Source organism: Vollenhovia emeryi, unplaced genomic scaffold (genome assembly GCF_000949405.1).
Source record: "Vollenhovia emeryi isolate VEMERY1.0 unplaced genomic scaffold, V.emery_V1.0 DF939133.1, whole genome shotgun sequence".
Classification (NCBI taxonomy): domain Eukaryota; kingdom Metazoa; phylum Arthropoda; class Insecta; order Hymenoptera; family Formicidae; genus Vollenhovia; species Vollenhovia emeryi.
The window spans coordinates 381,994-402,473 of NW_011967233.1; the positions used below are offsets into that span (position 1 = coordinate 381,994).

The 20,480-nt window shown below is 47.9% G+C and overlaps 1 protein-coding gene across 5 annotated transcripts in view; it reads right to left on the reverse strand.

Annotated features, from left to right (window-relative positions):
* Positions 1–20,480, reverse strand: part of LOC105567855 (protein turtle) — a 64,815-nt gene that overhangs the window by 19,423 nt on the left and 24,912 nt on the right. For 4 of the 5 annotated variants that reach the window (XM_012023077.1, XM_012023075.1, XM_012023078.1 and 1 more), the window contains exons 3-6: positions 13,317–13,542; positions 9,447–9,725; positions 1,023–1,310; positions 443–852 (exon numbers count right to left, since the gene is read on the reverse strand). In XM_012023077.1, the coding sequence (XP_011878467.1) occupies positions 443–852; positions 1,023–1,310; positions 9,447–9,725; positions 13,317–13,542 (1,203 nt within the window). Of the gene's footprint in view, positions 1–442; positions 853–1,022; positions 1,311–9,446; positions 9,726–13,316; positions 13,549–20,480 lie in introns of all 5 variants that reach the window. The other variant, XM_012023073.1, reaches the window with a different exon arrangement.

Below are 20,480 nucleotides of genomic sequence, written 5' to 3' on the forward strand. Positions count from 1 at the left end.
TATGAAAAGTTGGCGAGAAAAAGTATGGAAGAACTCGGAAAATAAATTAATAAAAAATTACGAAGTATCTAGACCGGCAGTTTTAACGTTAAATGTAGTAAATCAATTATTTAGACAACACAAATGACGTTTTTATAAAACCAGGCCGCCGTCTTTTTATTAAAAGATATTTAAGAAAAAGAATTGTATGCGGAGAGAATTTCCTTTTAAAATTTATCCTATTATAATCGTGGAACAACACGGCATTTCAAAGAATTTTACGAGAGATTTTTTGAAAATTTACCATATTTCAGCGTAAATTTTAAGAGAAAATTCTCTCCGTTTAATTGTTATAAAATGGCAGGAAAGGGTCGTTCCGATGGTAAAATAATAAAAGCATATTTAAAAAAAAGATTAAAAAATGCGTAATCTAAACGAATATCTTTTCTAACTGAGATTGTACCCGGTGCCATTGTATCGATGGTTTTTGCGTTCCTTCGGCTTCCTGAGCATCGCAGTGCATCTCGACCGTCTCGCCGACCTTCTTCGTGTAAACTGGTTCCGGCTCGATGGAGAAGGAAGGCGGGTTCCGCACAAGGACCTCCATCGGACCCGAGCTGCCCTGCGTGCCATGGGCATTATAAGGCGTGCAGGTATATCTGCCTTGGTGATTCTCATTGACCCGTGTAAAGAGCAGGGAGCCGTTGTTCATGATAACGATGTCCTTCGTCTGATAAGGCTCGAGTAGGCGTTTATCCTTGGTCCAGGTCACGTATTGCAGGGGCGGGTTGACTTTTATGTAACACTGGACCACACCGGCCTGACGGAACGGCAGGTACTGGACAGTGGGGGTGAACGTGACCTTCGCCGGGTCTGAAATACGCGAAACATTGATCGCGTTAAGCGACTCTGCGCTTGAAGCTTGGCTCAACTTTGCAATTTTAAGCACACCGCTCAGTACTTGGACGTTTACGTGTTGGGACACCGTACGAATTTTAATTCCGTTTAATTTTCTAATTGGACGATTGGAAAACAAGCCTTACACTCGACGTTCAGATAGGCGCTAGCAGTTTGAGGATCGCCGATGCCATTAGTGACCTCGCACAGGTATTGACCGGAGTCATCGGCGCTGATGGGATTGATGACCAGGCTGCCGTCCATCTTGATGGACACTCTGGTATCCAGGGCCGAGACCTCCGTGACGGGAGCGCCTTCGCGAAACCAGCGCACCGTCACGTTACCCGGAAGCGCCTTCGCTTCGCAGGAGAATTGCACCTTCTCGCCTTCCAGCTTCGTTTGATTCGTCGGCGGCACCATAATAACGGCTCCACCTGTGAATCAATCAAACGGGCGATTCTTTATACTTCTTATAGCTTCAGCTACGGGAGGAGCAGGGGGAGAGGGTACCAAAAAGGCGAGATATCGATTACGGTCACCGAAACCAAACGCGACCGATGTAGTGCCGTAGTAGAAGCTATCGCATCTAGGATATCTGCGGTGGCGATTGACCGCTGATATTGGTTGTCTCGCTGTCAAAGATATCCCGGAAGAGACAACAGCACGCGGTGCATCTGACTCGCCGTCAGGTAGCGGGAGAAACAGAGCCTGTAGCGTCTCCATCGATTATCGATAATGTCTCTCTCTCTCTTTCCTTCCCCCCTCCCCCTCTCTCTCTCTCTCTCTCGTCAATAAAAATCACCGCGATGAATAGACAGGTGGAAAGAGTACGAGCTTCGTGGTCGAGCGCACCTAGCCACAAATTTGCCTTTCGCCTCCGCGATTTCTGCGCTTCCGAGTCCACGCTCAACAGGGTGCATTATATCTTCATCGATATCCAACGTCGTCCACGCCCACGGTCCGTCTCGTATTCACGCCCGAGGAATCTCAAAACTCGCGGCTTTGCCTCAGAAGCGAATATACTATATATCTCGCCGTATTATAGCGGAAGATCGATTCCCGCCGCACAAAAGACCGAGCTCCTACCTTCGCGCGATTCCGCGGCATTTCCCGCAATCCGATCTATCGTCGTTCGTCGGGATTACAGAAGCCTTCATCTCCGCGTTGTCAGACAACGGGGGGGGGGGAGGGAGGGGGGGGGGAAGAAGCTCCCTCGGATCGTGACGAGATCGAGCGAGCGTACGCAAAATTGTCAGGGAATTAGCGACACTGGAATTCGCACGTCGAGAGGCATCGGTCTGCAAAGGGAAGCTCGCCGATAGTGAAATTCAAACTCTACAAAATTAATGGCGCTATTTTTCTACTTTTATTGTATCGCGCGAGATTTCGCGTATACGCGTTGGTTACCGCGCTGGAGGGAGAAACGTTTATTTACGATTCAATATTTATACGCCGAACTCTCTGCGATTGCGAATTGTATGGCTCGGACGCTGAACGCCGTCGTCCGCTCGCAATCTCCGTCGCATTTCTGCTTTTACATTTTAATTTCGGACGTGCGACACTCAAAATCCATATACACGCTTGAATTCGAGATTGCCAGTTGGCAAAGTAAACAGGGTATAGGTGTCGCGCAAACAACGTGTAAATTTATACACGCAAACGAACGCCGATACGTCTGGCGCTACGATGCTGCAAATATATTGACGTGCGTTTGAACAATTAAACATTTGGCAGATTGTTGCGGTGTTTGCCTGTCCTCGCGTGTCGACATAATCAAATTCGAGGTTGCGGAATAGCTTTTCGGTGCGGAGCGGCGCGAGCGTTCAAGGACGACGGGAATTTCGAGCCAAGGGATGAACGCGTCGGCCGAGAAAGGGCCGCCGGGGAACGCCGCCGCCGCCGCAAGGAAATACGCGCGTTCCGCGCGCGAATGAAAATCCGCGGAAACAGGAGCAACGATATTCTAAGCTCCGCGCGCCCGATGTCTCAATATATTGCATCCAGTTGCACCTCCGAGAAGACGCGCTACAATGCGCGCCAGCGGTGCATGCCGCAGCGGGTGCGACAGGAATAAATTTGAATCTACGATCTTGATAAACGCACGAGGCGCGGAATGAGAACTTGTTGCCCGGAGAGGGGAAGAAAAAGGTGGAGAGAAAACGTGTTTCCTCCCGCAATCCTCCGCGCTCGCGCTGCATCTACTCCCGGGCACGCGCGCAGAAAAGGGTTTACCTTAACGGCCGATACCAATCAAATCGGACAGTACTCGGCGCGTTAAATTTTTTCATCTTAACTCGCGCTTGACGAGGAGACTCGGGAGCTCGGCTGTCTTCTTGTAAAGATATGCGAATCGCATCGAATTCAAATCGAATCGCAGAAGGCTCGATTTGATTCATTTTCGAGTCAAAGAGATTCAGGTTCGAATAATTCGATGATTTCGAATTGATCTTTTTTCCTGTAATAACCACTCAAAAAAATATCTTACTAATGCAGGTAGATTTCTAGGACGCAACAAAAATTTATCGTTATTTTGTGTATCTGTTAGAAAATTGTTTGTAGTTTACAAAATTTTGGTATAGCAGCAACATTGTAGTAATACCTTCTGGAAAGTATTAATCATTATATTGGATAAAAATTAATTTCGGTGCCACAGTTAGAACAATCTTTGCAAGGAATATAACTGTTCATCCTAACATTCGCTAACAGTTCAGATAGAAATTTTGTTTCTGCTTTTAAATTCATTAAAAACAAAACATGCGATTTTGCAGTATTGGTTATATATCCATTTATACATTATTTCTCCGTACCTAGAAAGTTGTTGCTGCAATTGCAAGATCATTGTTTCGAGCGAATGTAACACTTTTTGTAATAATGAAATCATTTTTTTAATGAAAAATATTGAAAAATGGTCAGGTTTATGGTTTCATTTTCGAATCAACGTATGATGAGCCCGGGAAAAAGTGACTCGACATGAAAAGATTCAATTCGACTTCGAAAGTGAACAGATTCGATTCGAAAGTATTTCGAAGCATTCGAGTAGATTCGATTCGACCACACGAAAGCACGATTCGCATATCTCTACCTTCCCGCCGTCCAATCGTTCACAGGAACGTGCTTTGCAGGAACGGCGCGCGGCGCTTTGTTCTTCATTCTCGCGCGCGCGCGCGCGATCAACAGAATGCATTTTAATTATTCGCGCGCGGACGATGATGTATGTTATGTACGTCACGCGGACGCGAGCAGAACTCGGAAGGATACTTTACCGTGGGGATGGAGAAAGTTCGCAAAGTCCGGGGCAAATGAGGGCAATGGAATTCCGAGTTGCCCGTAGAATCAGCGTGCGCGGTTACCGTAAAGTTGCCACGCGTATGCGGCGCGCATTACGCGCGATCGTTAACGACGTTGTTTTTACCGGCTTCGAGGGGCGATACCCCCGCCGATGTACGGTCGATATTTATCGGGGGTTTCGAACGCCGGCTCCTTCCTCCGAGTTTCGCCCTCGTCGTGTCCTCCCTCGCGAAAATATTCGCGCGTCTGACCGCGAGAGATTGCGAAAACACTGTCACAAAGTGTTTATTAAACTACTGTCGCGCCGTGCCGCTGTATCATCAACCACATTGCGTTTATACCCGCGGCTCCGTCGCATTCCCGATGCGAGAAGTGTCACGGTGACAAATTCCAGCGTTTGCCAACTAGACGAAAATCTTGACAAACGGGGGCAATGAAATTCAGAGGGAGAGAGAGAGAGAGAGCGGAAGAGAGGGAGAGAGGACGGGGGACTCTCATGCCAAGTACACAGCTATGATGGTGCAGCGTCGCGCTACATCACGCTGCACATCGCAAATACGTGGTACCGCGAGAGACGCGAAGGGTAGTTCAGCAAATGGAGCAGCAGTCGAGATGCAGAATAAATTTTAGAATGATTTATTTTTCTAATGTTTACTTTCCAGCGTGTTCTCGTCCTCTTTAAATGCTCTACTTCGTTTAACCTGGCGAAACGCGCCATTATGTTTGCACCGCATGAAAATACACGTGTCTCTTTTTCGAGAATGGAAAAGATAAATGCATCTACGTAAGAGAAATTTTGTTTGCGCCCCTAGCTTTAATCTGTTGTCTATCGACAGTGATTGAACCGGTGCGAACAGAAAGGGGACTGGTGGCATTTTTTTAATCCAAAATTGAATTAATGTGACAGATCCTTGCTTTAGCGTCATTCAAAAATTTTTTGAATGAAATCTTGCTTCAGGGACAAAGCGGCATAAAAATTGATAAATTCACATTATGTTTATAAGATAGGTTTTCCTTTGTTTCAAATATATGATTTTACGCATCAAACCGAACGAACGATAAAATGTATAAGAGACGTGTTACCCCAACATTACAGTTTGTTCTGATATCGCTCGTCTTTGGAGACGGGTGGGCCGCGGATGGCTTCTGGCAGCGTTCGTCTAATTTTATTCCTCGCGCGCGAGCAAATTTTACGATCTCGCCGTCGTTTCGAGCCAGCGACACTCGCGCCATTTCTCAATCCATTAAATAACCATCTCGCGGCCGAGCCGGTGAACGGGCGCGAAAACAAGAGGCGCGCGAGACGGTAAGACAATACGATGATGAAGACGGATGTCCCGGCGCGGCGGCGGTGGCTTGCCGTTGGCGCGGCTTACAAATTTGCAGTGGTTGCGGGGCAAAAACCGGCGACGCGACGCTGGAAAAAAGGGAGGGGGAAGCGAAATGGAACAAGAAGTTCCATTCGGAGGCGAAAAGTGGCTGTTGGCTCCGGAAAAACAAGACAAATCGCCTTTTAACCCCTCCCCCCCTCCCCGCCCCCGCTTTTCCTTCCACAGCCTCGACGCGGAACCGCCGGTACGGGGGAATAGCCTTAATTGGCTGGCGAAACGAGCGACGGAGAGCCCGGAAGCCCCGCTGTAACCACTTTGCCTAACGCGAGTTTTATCGCGGCGGGTCGAACGGTATCGATATGAGTAAATGTATCGGCTCGTAAAATTTACGGGGAGGAGACGACGCCGCGCGCTACACGTCCCGGTACGTGCGCCGTGCCTGCGCTTTATGGATGCATCGGGCATCCCCGCGCCTTCGATCACGGGAAAACGTTTTCCGTTCTCCTTGGCAGGGGGAAACGGACGACTGAAACGGTTGCGCCGTCGCGGACGGGATTGCGACCCCCCTTATCTTTTTCCTCGAGCTGGATCGTGAAGCCACGACACGGAATGACGAACACCTGGCCCGTGCGCACGATTATTCGCGTCATCAAGAGAGAGAGAGATCGTCAATTGTTATAGCGGCATATAACAAACGGAAATCCAAGCCTCGTGGCATCGGGCGTTTCCTTGAAAAAAATCTCGTTCTCGTTCGCCAGATTATTACGGACATTATGGGTAAAGACCTAATAGCCGAGATCATTTTGTATTATTCTTTTCGACTAAATTACATCACGCCGCACGGTGAGAACCCTCTTTACAACGAACATTAAGAAAGCGGCGTGAGGAACTTGCGGAGAAACGAGAGGGACGACGAGAGATCGAGTTAATTAAACCGGAGATAATGAGACGGTGAGCGTGCACCTTGTTTCGAATCGCGCGCGCTGACTTTTTAGAAAGCGACGATTTATATTGAACTTGCGCGATATCGAAGCGGCCACGATTAATCGCGAGTCGCGAGAAGTCGTTGTTCAGAGTCGCGGACTGCATCGGTCAGCTTTACGAGGGTTTCGACGATACTTGAAAATCATGGACGACGCTGGACCCGGCCACGATATTTCAGATCTCGACGGATCTCCCGCGGGACGGCCGCGAGAACTTTTGCGAAATCGCTCGTGAGAGGGCCGTTTGTTATTCCGTTTGAAACTCGCGCGGGGTCTACGCCAGATCTATCGAACGTATCGCGAAGACGCGATGGACTGGGGTTACCTGCCCGTGAGAATTCGTTTCCGATTGCGCATCGAGCAAAGCCGACGAGGGGGGCGGAGAAAGAGAGAGAGAGAGAGAAGAACGGCTTACACGGCGGATCGATAAACAACAAAACTGGCGGAACTAACCGCGCCCGCTTTAAGATATTTTCTGGCATGCAGGTTATTGGAATTGCATTACCGGTGTTCAGCTGATCGCTGATTACCGAGGGATATCTGTTTCTGATAACGGCGCGCTCGATAATTACTACAGCAGTTTGCTGTTTATTAATTATCGGCCTGGCAGGCAGCCGTATTTTGCATTATTCTCTTCGGGTGCCGATCGCGGATAATTAATCGCGCTGGCATGTCGAGGCAATTTTCGGAAGTGTATTAAAGCGCGCTTACTATATACACCTACACATATATATATGTATATATATATATATAATGCGCGATTCATATTAAATTAGTTTCCGGAAAAAAAGTGCGCTGCGGCGTCTCGTTGTCGGCAAACTAATCAATCGACTTTATATTTATGTTCGGCTAAAAAGAAAGACTCTTCTTCTTCTTAGCTTCGGTACAAAGAATCTTCTTCTTTAATTAGTTTACTGGCGTTATATACCGAGAGACTCCTGAGTCCCACCCCACCTCTCCCCCTCCCTCGCCCGGCCGGAAGGCGGAACTTTTATGAAATATTGCTTAATTATATTTTAATTACGCATCTAACTTAGCTATGAAAAATAGGCGTTTAATTGCCAGAACAAAACAAGTATTTAACAGGCTCGACCGTCTACAGACGCGCGCGGCCCTATCTTTCCGAGCCAGTAGGCATTTGTGTAGCGATAAAATCGGCGATCGGTTGACGGACAGGTGATTGATTAAGATATTTCCATGGGATCAACCGGGACGGACGGGTCTCGCGCTCCTCGTCAACCCCGACGAGTTAAACGCCAGCAACGCGGACGGTTCGGTTTTAATTATCCCAATCGTCACGCGACGCGCGACGCCGCGATATCGTTCGCTCGTTTAACGCGAGTCGCTAAAACGATGGTTTTTGTCGCAGCCGCCGGACCAAGTGGATTAAGCGGTCGCCGTGGAACGCAGTAACACGCTCCCGTCCAGAGTGTAATACTTAACAGCGCGCACGCAAATGTCTCCCGCGAGATATTACCGGGGTCGACGGCGGAAAAAAGCGCTTGTTATTCGCCGCGGCGAGACCGCGGAGTGGACGCCCCGCTCGTGATTCGCGTTGGTGAAATCACGTCGAGGCATTTTGAGACGGACTTTTTCGGAATTTAAAACCTTCCGGGCGGGAACACGTCGAGCGCGTGACTTCTGCCGGGGGATGTTTTTGAGAAATTAAAACTCACAAGAAAAGGAGAGATATACAGGGTGTTATGTAATACCCGCCTCGCCTCTTATTTACGGACAGAGAGGGTTATACCGAGTCGAAAAGTCCTGTACCATTTTGTAATTATCGCAATGGTTAACGAGCTATTAATTATTAAAACTCGCTGTCTTAGCCCGGCCTACCGCCCAATTCAAACGCGCGGCAAGATGCGGCCGTCCCGCGATTGGCATTGCTAGGCGCGCGGGGAGTTGTTTATGACACACCGCAACGGCTACGTACAATAAAAAACTTTTCGCGCGACAATCGCGCCGCATCTCGTCGTGCGCTGGAATTGAGCGGTAGACCGGGCTAAGACACGATTTTTAATAATTAATATCTCGTTAACTATTGCGAAAATTGTAAAATAGTAGAGGACTTTTCGACTTAGTCTAGTCCGCTCTATCTGCAAGTAAAAGGTGAGGCGGGTATTATGTAATCCTGTATATCGAGGTGCGTATCTACAAATTTATCCTGAAAGTCATATAATCGTGGTGCAACATGGCATTTCGAAGAATTTATGAGTTTAGTAAAATTTGCCATACCTTTGACCACACGGAGAGAATTTTCAAATTTATCCTGAATATCAGCAGTAAATGTGCAGCATTTTGCGAAGAAACTTTGTGAGAGTTTTTTTGAAATTTTACCATACATTTCACTAGTGATTATATATAGTAAACATTTTACTAGTAAAATTTCAAGAGACTCAAAATTCTTCGAAATATGTTGTCCCACGACTACATAATTTTCAGGGTATATTTAAAAAATAATTCTCTCCGTGTAGCAATTATATTTACAATTAGTATACATTTTACTAGTAGAATGTATTGTAAAATTTCGAAAAACTCATAAGGTTCTTCAAAATGCCATGTTGTCCCACGAATATATGCTTTTCAAGGTAAATTTTAAAAGAAAATTCTGTCCGTGTAGAGACGCTCGCGCAAATTCATTTATTACGTTACAGTCATAAGTTTAAAACGGGGCATGGTAATTCTTATAATCCCGCGATACCCACCCTCGTGCCTGGGCGCTCTATCTCCGCATCTTCGCCGGCAAATATATTTCTGAATGACAGTAAGACTTAAATTAAAAAAGTTTTATCTCTCACACTCGATCAGGCTCGGTTGCTGTCGAACGTAATCGTGTCGTTCGCCGCTCACCGTGCGCGGGGGACGGGCGACGGGCGAGCGGGTAATTTATTGCTCAACTTCGCGACGAAATTGCGGTTCCGCGCGACCAGGGACGCTCCCTGACGTTCTTATCAAAGCCGCTCACCAGCGATGATGACGCGCGCGGTATGGCTGATCTGGCCCTCCCCGTTCCTGGCGATGCAGGTGTAATCGCCGATGTCCTCGGTCTTGATCGTCGACAGCCTGAGCTCGGTGCCGTCGTTGAATATCCCGACGTCTCGGCCGTTGGGCTCGACCGGATTCGCGTCCTTGTACCAGAGGATCTCTGGCGTCGGGGTGCCCTCAGCCTGGCAGTTGAGTATTATCGCATCGCCCAGATTCACGTATATCATATCATCCGGCGTTATGCTGAATCTGGGTGGCGCTGTGAACAATAGAGGCGAGTTTCAAGCGATTAGATATGATTCTGTACAACTGCATCTTATCGCATTGCATCGCGACTACAATGTTCTAGGGAGCGCGATGCGCGGACCGGTCATGGTATAACTAGTAGGTCCACTCCGTCATTTGGTTTTGCGTCGATCCTTTCTGCATATCCGCCCTTTTTTTGGCCCAACCAATGAGAGAAAAGTTGTATGCTTGGTAGTGTAGCTTTAATGGATTCTGGCCAAAAACATGGCGTAGTGCCACGTGATCGGGACCGAAAGGATCAAAGGGTAGACAGAGAACTGAGCTACCAATCATACTATGATCCAAATCCAACGGCGTATGTGTGTGTATACGTACTGTAGTTGTACCCCCATGAAAAATATACATGTAAAAATATATTAAAAATTATATGTTGTATAAACTGCATATATATAATATTTGTATATATATTCTTGAGTACAGTAAAAATGTACCTTCTTTACTTATATTCATCATATATTTTAAACGGCAAAAAATGATTTAATTTCATATATGCAGGCATATATTTCATATATTTTCTAATATATCTATTTTATATTAAATTGTGTATCAAAAATATATTTTGCATATTTTATGTAAATATAGGTATAGTATTTTCTTATATTTCTTCTATATCATAGGCGGCAAAAAATGATTTAATTAGTTATATGCATTCTTATATTTTATAGATATACACATTTATATATATTAACGTGTAAGTATTGATATATTATATTATATATTTTGGGATATATGTATACTTTTTCATGGGGGTATGTGTGGTAGTGTATCGAAGCTACACTTCCACACATACAACTTGTCTCTTATCGGCTGGACCAACAAAATGTCGGATGCGTAGAAGGGATCGACGTAAAACGAAACAAATGACGGAGCGAGAAGATCAAAGGGCCGACAGAGAGCTACTTGTTATACTATGGACCGACTGACCGACCGAGTCGGTTCCGTTTCACTCGAACAAAATCGTCGCCTGCGTCACCGATTATTTTTCACGACCCAGTAACGTTGCTATCGCCGAGCGAGGCTTCGCAAAAAATGTAAGCGTTTATCTTTTTGCAAGTGACGACGACGCCTGGCACTTCCATGACAGAAAATAGCCGCGGGTAAATGACGTTAGGAGAACAATCGAGTCCGAGGAGAGGAGGTGGAGGACGTTTAGAAAATGTTCCTCAAGAAGTTCCCGTCCGCGTTTTTATCGTCCGCCCTCCTTTCATCCCGGGGAAATTACAATGGCTCGCCGCTGCCCATCGCTCGGGACCGAACGGTGACGCAAGGAGTCGACTGTGTTCTCTCTCTCTCTCTCTCTCCCCCGTCTTAGGGCGGTACGGCGCCGTAAGATCGACAATTTCGAACGAGGGAACAAGAGCGAGGTCGAGAGGGGAAAATGGGGAAAAACGGCTGATTGAAATAATGCAAATTTTCCGCGGCGTAATGGTTAAGAAAACCGTCCTCCGCGCGACATTCCCCGCGCACTGCGTGTTTCCTCCGTGAGACGGAATCGTTCCGTCGGAAAAATTTTAATCGACGTGAACGCGCGCGCGCAAGAAATCCGGTGGAATCGGAAAGGGCTCAGGTAAATATTTCTGCAAAAGCTTCACGTAGCGCAGACTTCCTTACGAATTGTTGCTATTCGCGGCGGCCCTCCCCCCGTTCTCTCTCGCCCTCTGTCTCTCCGTTTTCTATTTTTCCGGGATATTGTCTGCTGCTATGCGCCGTCTGCTCGCGTTCGTTGTTATTCGAAGACGAGGAATTTTAATTTCGAGAGCGACGCTTCGGAGGATACAGGGCGGAGATGGGAGGAAGCGAAAGAAGAAAAAGGCGAAGTGACGCGGCGGGATGCGACGGTTTATGACTCTAACGCGAGCAAGCGACCGAATGGAGTCGACTGGCAAAGTATAAAGGGATCTTAAGCGCTTTCCGGCTGCCCCGAGTATTTTTCCCTTTGACGCCGTTTGCGGGTCTATCGTCACTCCCGTCGTCGCCCTCCTCGCTGTTGTTATTGTTGTCGAGTGTGACCGAGAGCTTGACGGGGAACCCGACGGAGAAATTGGGAATAAGCGGAGCGGACTGACGGGGAAAGGGACGGGACGAGGTGTGACGAGGGAGGGGAAAAAAAAGAGGACAACGCGCAACACATCCTCCCTAAGCCATCTAAACGTTTCTCTACCCTCCGGCTCTTCGTCGTCGTTTATAGCCGAGCAAAGCGTGGCAATAAGTTTCCCTCCCCCTCCTTTCTTCTATCGCTTTTCTTCGTCCTTTCTTTTTTCCTCCTCTCCCCTTGTCCCATTTCCCGTCCAGTAACACGATCTTCTTGCGATCCTCCTTTCCATTTTACTCGCCGTAAGCAGGGACGCGTTTCTCGGGAGATTTCGTCGAAGCGACGAAGGGCACGGCGAACAACTCCGGAAGAAGACGTAAGTTCGAACCGCGCGCTGAGCAAGCAAGAAACACAACTTCTTCCGCGACGCGCGAACTCAGGGGGCTTTGGGGAACGGCAACACGACGGGGCGTGGTTGCGCGGTGTTTGCTGAATGTACAATTCAGCATCGAGCCGCATCGGGGAACCGGCGGCGTCTTTCCGAAGCGCCTTTTATGATCCGCGTGCTTTCCTTTTCCTGACGGGAAGTCACGTCGACGGGGTAAGCTCCGAGGACGCGACCGGTACGAGGTGGAACGCGGGCGCGACAGAAAAGGGAATATTTTCGTATACTATGCTCGCCGATGTGTTTAACCAAGCGCGAAAGGAGGATATTCCGGAATTTCGCGTGTCTCCGGCAATGCGCGAACGTGTTTCTTTTCCCCGCGATCGATGCGTGGCTCTCGACAAGATCAGTTTCCATTATCGAACGTTAACATGCGCGCGCGTTCTTACCCGAGTGCAGGTAAATTTGGCGAATTTAATGCTCGGGAGACAAGTATAAGTTAAGCGAAACGCGTGCAATTTGCATTATTTCGTTCAAAATATTCGCCGTCTCGGCAAAACTATTTGGCCACAAGATTAATACACAAATGTATTGTAATAAAATAATATAAAGGTATATATTTTTTTCTTGTATTACGCGCATCTCTTCTCCGGCAAATTGTGGAAATTTGCAAATTCGCCGACTTATTCAAACGCGGCCTCAACTTACGCGGTTAACTTCCAGCAAGTGTTATAAAACTGCATTAGCCGAAGTCGTAAAATCTTCTTAAGTTCAAAGTGATATTAACGAGGCTATTCGAAGCAGAAATAACGTAATTTCATGTTATATAAGCTGGACATAAAAGCTTCGGCTAAGAGCGCGTTTAGCACACAGCGGATATAACTTTTATTACTGGCAGACAACTTTACGTGAATATCAAGTTCCTTTTTCATCAAGTTCCATATAACCCGAAGGTAACTTTCCATTTGTACTTTCCGCCGTTCATATTCCGCGACGATGCAAACTCGGAACGTGTCGCCTAGCAGGAAGAGATTACACCGTTCCGCATCGCTTTAATTCCGAATCGTAAAGATACTCGCTGCCGGAAGACGCGCGGGAATTAACATGGTAGAAAACACGTTACTTACCGTGGACGTCTAGATGAAACCAGGTACCGTTCTTGTGACTGTTGGGCGACCTGTTGAGGAAGACGACCTTGCACTTGTACCATCCTTGATCGCTCTCGCGGATGTTCGTCAGATTGAGGCTAGCCTGGCCGTACGGCGAATTCTCGCTCACCCTCGAGACACGACCTTCGTATCCCTCGCCACTGTGGGTCGGATACGACTCGTACCATATGTATATCGGCGTCTCCTGCCCCTTGCACCAACACCAACACTCAACATAAACGAGGGATCGTAATGAACGCGTATAAAGCCGGTGCGAGCGTGCGTCTCCGTTTTATTTCAAGTCGCGCGCGTTGTCCGCAGTGAGCCTCGATAAGACGCGAGAGAAGTGTCATCAGCGGCGAATTTAACAACTTGTACATGGGGAGAATTTTCTCTGAAAATTTATCCTAAAAATCATGTAGGTAATCGCGGAACAACATGGCCTTTCGAAGAATTTTGCTTTTTTGAAATTTTACCTTACATTTTACAACGTCAGTGTTTTCTTGACCATACACCTGGCATCTGTAATGATACAGAAAATTTATTGCGAAAAACATTACCTCAGCCAGAGTTTAAACCTGGACCTCCCTACACCCTAGGCGGGCGTCTCACCAATTCGACCACCGCGGCATATGATAATATTTGTCGCAATAACAGTATAAAGATGTTGTCTACGCGTATATTTTCGACTTTTGTGAACTGCGCGTAGACAACATCTTTATACTGTTATTGCGACAAATATTATCATATGCTGCGGTGGTCGAATTGGTGAGACGCCCGCCTAGGGTGTAGGCAGGTCCAGGTTTAAACTCCGGCTGAGGTAATGTTTATCGCAATAAATTTTCTGCATTATCAAAGATGCCAGGTATGGTCAAGGAAACACTGACGTTGTTAATTACCGCCGGCGACATTGAAGAATTCTGATTAGATAATACATTTTACTCTGATAAAGTTGGTCAAAATGCCATGTCGCACGATTTTCAGGGTAAATTTGAAAAGAAAATTCTCTCCGTGTATCGAGCGATTTGCTCGAATCCGTCTATCTCGATCGTGCGCGAAGAGACACGCACGTTACGCGTTGTAGAACTTTTATCTCGGAGAGACCACCGAGAGGCCTTTTCTAACGATTTCATCATTTTTGCAGGGAGAGCGAAATGAAGTTTTAATACCGCCCGACGGGGCGGGCTGGGACGTGCTCCATTATTCAGGGGCCTTTCCCTCTACACGCGCGATCAAACCTCGTTACTCACTCGCACCGGCCGTGGATCATGAGATGATAAATGATGAGACAAGGGATGCAGCATGTCTGACGAGTGAAAACGACCCACGGGCTTCGCGCTCGCGTATGCCCGGGGGTCGCTTGCTCCTCGCGCGAGGGTGGCAAGGCGTAAAATGAGAAAACAACAGGCGATCACGACGTCTCACACGCGTTTGAAAAGAACGACACGTTTCGATGTGATCGCGTGTATGGATGACGTCGTATAAGACTGAACGGGTTCTGCGTACATTCGACACATGCCGGACATACGTGCATGCATTGAATCGCCCAAGATACTCATGCACCTTGTCAGAGTGGGGTCGCGTGTGTTGCGTAAGGAATGGCAGATATGGAAAAATGACGGTGAGAAATTCCAAGTGTCCAAGTTCAACTTGAGGCGACCGTTTACGGGATCGTTAATCGAAAGTTTTCGCGATCTTATTTACGTCGTTTAACGAGAATCGAGATTTCGCAGTGCTTCTGAAAGATACGTAGCAGAGAGGGTGCAAGAATGTGCGAGGGCAATTGCTCGGTAGCTATTTGCAAGTGAGCGCACTCGAGGCGCGTTAAAAGATAGGACAGACAGAGTGCAATTGGTGCTTTTAATTTTTCAAAAGAGATTAAGTACAAGTTACATCAACTGAGACACGATGAGCGTCCAACGATTTTGAAAGTTGTGCGAGTGTCAAGTGGAAAGTATATCCAAGGAATAATCTTGGTAGACATTTAAGTGTATCGGTGTGTGTGTGTGTGTGATCATTGGCGCTTGAAGGGACGAATTAAATGCAAGGTGTGTTGTGCACGTATCGAACACCCAAAGGAAAAGAGTACACCGAAATAAAGCGTGATGCTGTCTAAAAGATCTGGCGAAAAAACATTAACCATGCAGATAAATTACTTGGCAATACTTTCACAACTTGAACGAGAAAATATTAAGTGTTACTGGCGTCAACGTCGCCTCGGGCAATCGGTTCTACAAGCGTAATTCTAAATACCTCCTCCGAGCCCTAATCGCAATTTAGGTTACGAGGGGGCCGGGCATTACCGTTTATTTTTAGCAGTACGAGCTTAGCGATGTCGCCTCATCATAAAGAGAATATACGAACGATATGATGAGCGTACGGGGTTAGTGTCGTTTTATATACGCCTCATTACGTCGCCGTTGCGGAAAATTACGTCCTGTTAAGCCGGATGCTAAAACTGCCGGTAAGCACGTATATTTGAGCGAGCCTGCGGAGCTAAAACGGCCCATGTAAACGCCTGCATTAAAGTCCGCCTGCGTTATCGCCCGTATTAATGCATTTGCTTCGAGACATTTAACCCGTACAACGACGCGCGGGAGAGAGAGATCCGGTGAAATAAAGTCACCACCCTCTCCCCCCTCATATTTATACGCGCGTGCTATTTAATGCGGGCAGGTAGCAACGCGGATTTAATTGCATCTTCAACCGCGCCTCGCGTCCCGCCGTTCCTCTACGTGCGGTAATTAACGACGAAACTGCGACGATTGTGACGAGAGCCCGTTATTCAATAATCCTCTCGCGTTTGATTCGTAATTATTGGTGAAGTCGTAGAAATAAAATTTCCCCGCGGCGAGATATTGCCGTCGCTAACGAGGTTCTAGCGGCGTGAATTGATTAGATTTGCGTCTCGCGATCGATTCCGCAAACGACGATCGCCGACGAATGCGATTAGCGAGGCACGTAAACCGCCCCCGTACTCTGGGGAAAAAAAGACTCTAATCTCTTACGAATTTTATCCCGCGTAACTAAAAATCGCAACTAGCTGTTCTATCTATATCCAAGATTTTTAAGTAATACTAATCAATTCTCTCAATTAGTTCTGTCGCTATTCAGTAACGCAAAGATAATTTTCACTTAAGATGCACTAACCGAAATGTTAAGTTGCTTAACTACAAAAAAAAACGGTCAAAATTTTTCCCAGAGTAGAGTCGTCGAACAATCGAAATAATTCGATTACTAATTGTGGGTCCCAAAATGGGTTGCTGTCTTATCTCTCCCAGAGTCGGTTCCACGGAGTCGTAAGTTCTCGGTCCCGCATAAATCCCGCAGTCACCGACGTGGACGTTCATCGACGCGGCGGAAAATCGCCCCGGGGACGCGCGTGATCGCCGGCGTTTGGCGCGTGGAGGCTGCAACGCGGTGACGTCCCCGCGTTTGGCACAGACGGCACTCCCCTTCCCTCCCTCTCCATAGGGAGAAGGGATGAAGGGGAAAAGGGAGCGAGACAGGAGGACGTGTGTGTATGTACGTCGGTGCGGAAAAGTCGGCGGGACGTGCCGCGACGAATGGTGTCTTACGTTGGGCATCGACTGCCCCAGTTGACGGTTTCTATTTCGAGCCGCTGGCCTACTTGCGGCGCCGACGACTACCGACGGCGACGACCCCGACGGCGATGACGACGACGTGCCACCCCGTGATTTCAATATTATTCTCCCCGGGTGGCGCGTGGAGAGCGTGCCGGCGCTGCGCCGCGCACGCTCGATATTGCGAAGCCGAGAGAGTTATTGCTCGCCCGCTCTGTACCGGCTGGCGCTGGAATATCGATTTAGATTTTACACGCTCGTGCTAAGTGGCCCCGAGAAAGAGATCGTAGGATCTCTGTTCGCCGACTCCCCCTCCCCCTCCCCCCGCCCTCCCGCGACGAGAACGACATTTCGCTGCGAGGGATCCTCGCGCAGCCACTTCTCCAGCGTAGAGGCGTGCTTTTAGAGAGAATTCATAATATCAATCGTACCTGCGCAACAAGTACTCGTAGCTTGAAAGAAGTCCGTAATGGACGAAATGAAAGCTTGACAAGATAAATTAGAGAGCGCGCGCGGGGCGGCGTTCGCTGACGGAGGGCGAAGGACGACGGGGAGGGGAAAGGGTTGCTATAGACGGCGCAGAGAGAAAAGCCGAGAAAGGGAGGTAACTCGGATTAACGGGCGCGGAGCAGTCTCTGATAAAGAACGGCAGAAGTGAAAAGGACGAGGGGACGCGGGGCCGCGACGGGGGGCGGGGCGGGGGTAGAGCTCGCAAAAGGGGATTCATGAAACTGGAATAAATTACGGCGCTGAATGGCACTCCGGAGGAATACGGGGACCTATTTTCTCGCCCTTTTCTTAGCGCGCGGGACGCCGAATCGCGCGAGGCACCGACCGGCGCGGGCGAATGGGGAGGAAGCGAGGGGTGGCGGGGACGGATGGGCATGAAAGGGAAGCAGAGGAGAGGAAAAAAAACAAGGATTTCTCCAACGGGGAGGGGGGCGGGGGTGTGTGGCACACATCCGAACTCTCCGTCGGGCGAGGCTTTCAGTGAATAAGTCGTTCCCTTTCGCGCGTGTGCCATGCCGGCGCGCCGTGTTTACACGTATGCGCGACAGTCATGTGGGTCACTTGCCTTCGTTTTATTTTTCATTCCTGGTATTTTATTCATGTAACTCCGCCCGCTCTTCTCTCTCCCTCCCCCTTCCCTCTCTCTCTCTCTCTCTCTCTTCCTTTTTCTCTCGCCGATGAAATGTAACGCGGACGCGGGCTCGCGCTTACGTAGAGACCGGACCCCAATTTCTGAATAATGAGACGTAACGTCGTATTTTTATTTTGCGGCGAGCGTGGAATCGCATTTGCGCCGCGAAACAATGAGACTGCGAAAATAGCACGACGTTTTCGAAATTACGGCGCATTGTCTCTAAAGTACTTTTTTCCCCCTCTTTTTCACGTCAGAATAACGAACGCTCCCTCGCCTTTTATTAAAACACAACCGGACGTTCGCCCGCCCCCCCCCCCCTCCCCAATTGGGATTTTTCGAGATCGAGTCGCGGAGGCCTTTCACGTTGCACCACCTGCGATGCGGCCACATCGAGTGCGAGCACGTGCTCATTGGCTAATAATATTTATCTGGCCGATAAAGCCGCTTTATTGAAAAGAGGAGAACGAGGCGCTACCTTCCCCGACAGTCAACGACGTGTCGCGCGACGTGTATCGATAATTCAATCTCCGTGGAATGCCCGCACATGCGCGGCCAACGAAGTATCGATAAACTACAAATGCGGTCGTAACTTCGTTTGTCTTATTACTCCCGCGCCATAAACGTCCCGCGATCCGTTTTCCATCCCTGATTGGGGCACACCTCGCCGAACGTCGTACTAAACCGTTTGACGAAGAAAGAAAAACCTTGCTAACCCCGTCGAAAATATGTAGACTCGCGCGGGGATGATAATATGCGAGCATTCGTTGTAATGGACGGCGCGCGCGGCGCGGTAACGTCCGCTGCAAAAGCGCAAATTGCCTTTTTTTTATATATATACAAACGGGCGAGTAAATCAATTACAGCCGGCGAAAAGCTATTTTTCAATGCGCCACAATAAAAAATTCAATCGGCCGAAGCAACCCTCGGAAAATTGAGCTCTCAATAATTCAGGATATAACGCGCTGCGACGTAATGGCGCATAAATGGACGAACAAATAAAACGGTCTCGCGACAAGTGAGCGAGTCGTGCGTGGGGCTGCGGGCACAACCCTTCGTTCCTTATGCGTGTCACGATAACACTGTCGCTCAGGTCATCCGGCTTGGGCGCTCGGCTGCGGAACTTATTGCGGGAATTTTGATAATTCATCCCCCGAGCGACATCGGGCGAGGCTAGACGCGCTATAACCGGCGGTGCAGGGTTGATATTTAAGGTAGTTGCCGTATCCTCTGGAGATGGAGCCGAACCCGAGGCTGGCCGAACGGGTTAAATGTTAATGAAGGGTTGGCTCTCGAAATAGCGTTGCACCGCGACGCCGCGACGCGAGCCCGCCACACGGTCGATCGATCGTGGATTCGAAAAGCTGCATTGACAATTTAATTTCCCCCCCCCTCCCCCGTGGGTAAAGTAGACGCGTATTAACGTTTTCAATATTAGATTTTATTGATAATACCGGTTATCGCGCGGAAATACACAGTGGATCGGCCTGATGTGAGGATTAATGGGCGTAAGCTTTAGATTTATATTCAATTGAATTATTGATATACTCAATGTTATTATTATATTACAAACTGCGGTATTGCGGTCGCGACCCTTATATTGCAATTTCAGTGACGCCGATTATTATGCAGTGTATCGACGTACCGACTTAAGCTGTCTGCATGAAAATTCATGAGCGTCCGCCGATTGTGCTTGAAATTCGATTTGGTTTTCGTAGAATCGAATTTATCATCCCTACTTGATCGGACTATTACCGACTAATAATAGTTGGACTAAAGCCGCGGTAGAATTGCGAATTCTACGTCTTTTGCAGTGGTTAATGAATATTTCAGGGGACCACTAAGTAGCGGGTGAGTTTCTACGGAAATGTTATTAGAGATCGATATCATTTCTGCGAACTCTAACTGGCGCAAAGGTGAAGGCACTCCATGAAGAAACACGATATATTCCTGCGAATCGACTTACAAGGGGAGTCTCCGTCGATTTTTTTTTCACAAACTATGCGGAATAAATGGTTTTAATTGAAAAAAACAAAACGTCGGTATTCCGTTTGAATACTTGACCGAAATGTATTCCTCTTTGATAGCGAGAGAAAGCTAGCGATACAGTAAATACGCAGCTGCACGATAGTCCCGTAGATAACGTTGACAATTACATTATTCATGAAACACTATTTTATTAATACGGTTTTAATGTACAGAGTGTTCCAATGCTTTGCCAAGCACTTTCCACTGCTTTGCACTTTCTATCGCGAAAGAAGTTTATTAATATTCCCAAGGAGCGTCAAGCTAAGGGCAACGACCGACCAGTGCCTCACCGGGAAACTTCTCGAAAGTCAATACCTTTTCGCGAACTTGTTTAGCAAAGACGCGGAGCAAAGGATAGGAAGCTAACGGCTCGCAATAGCCTTGTTCCAC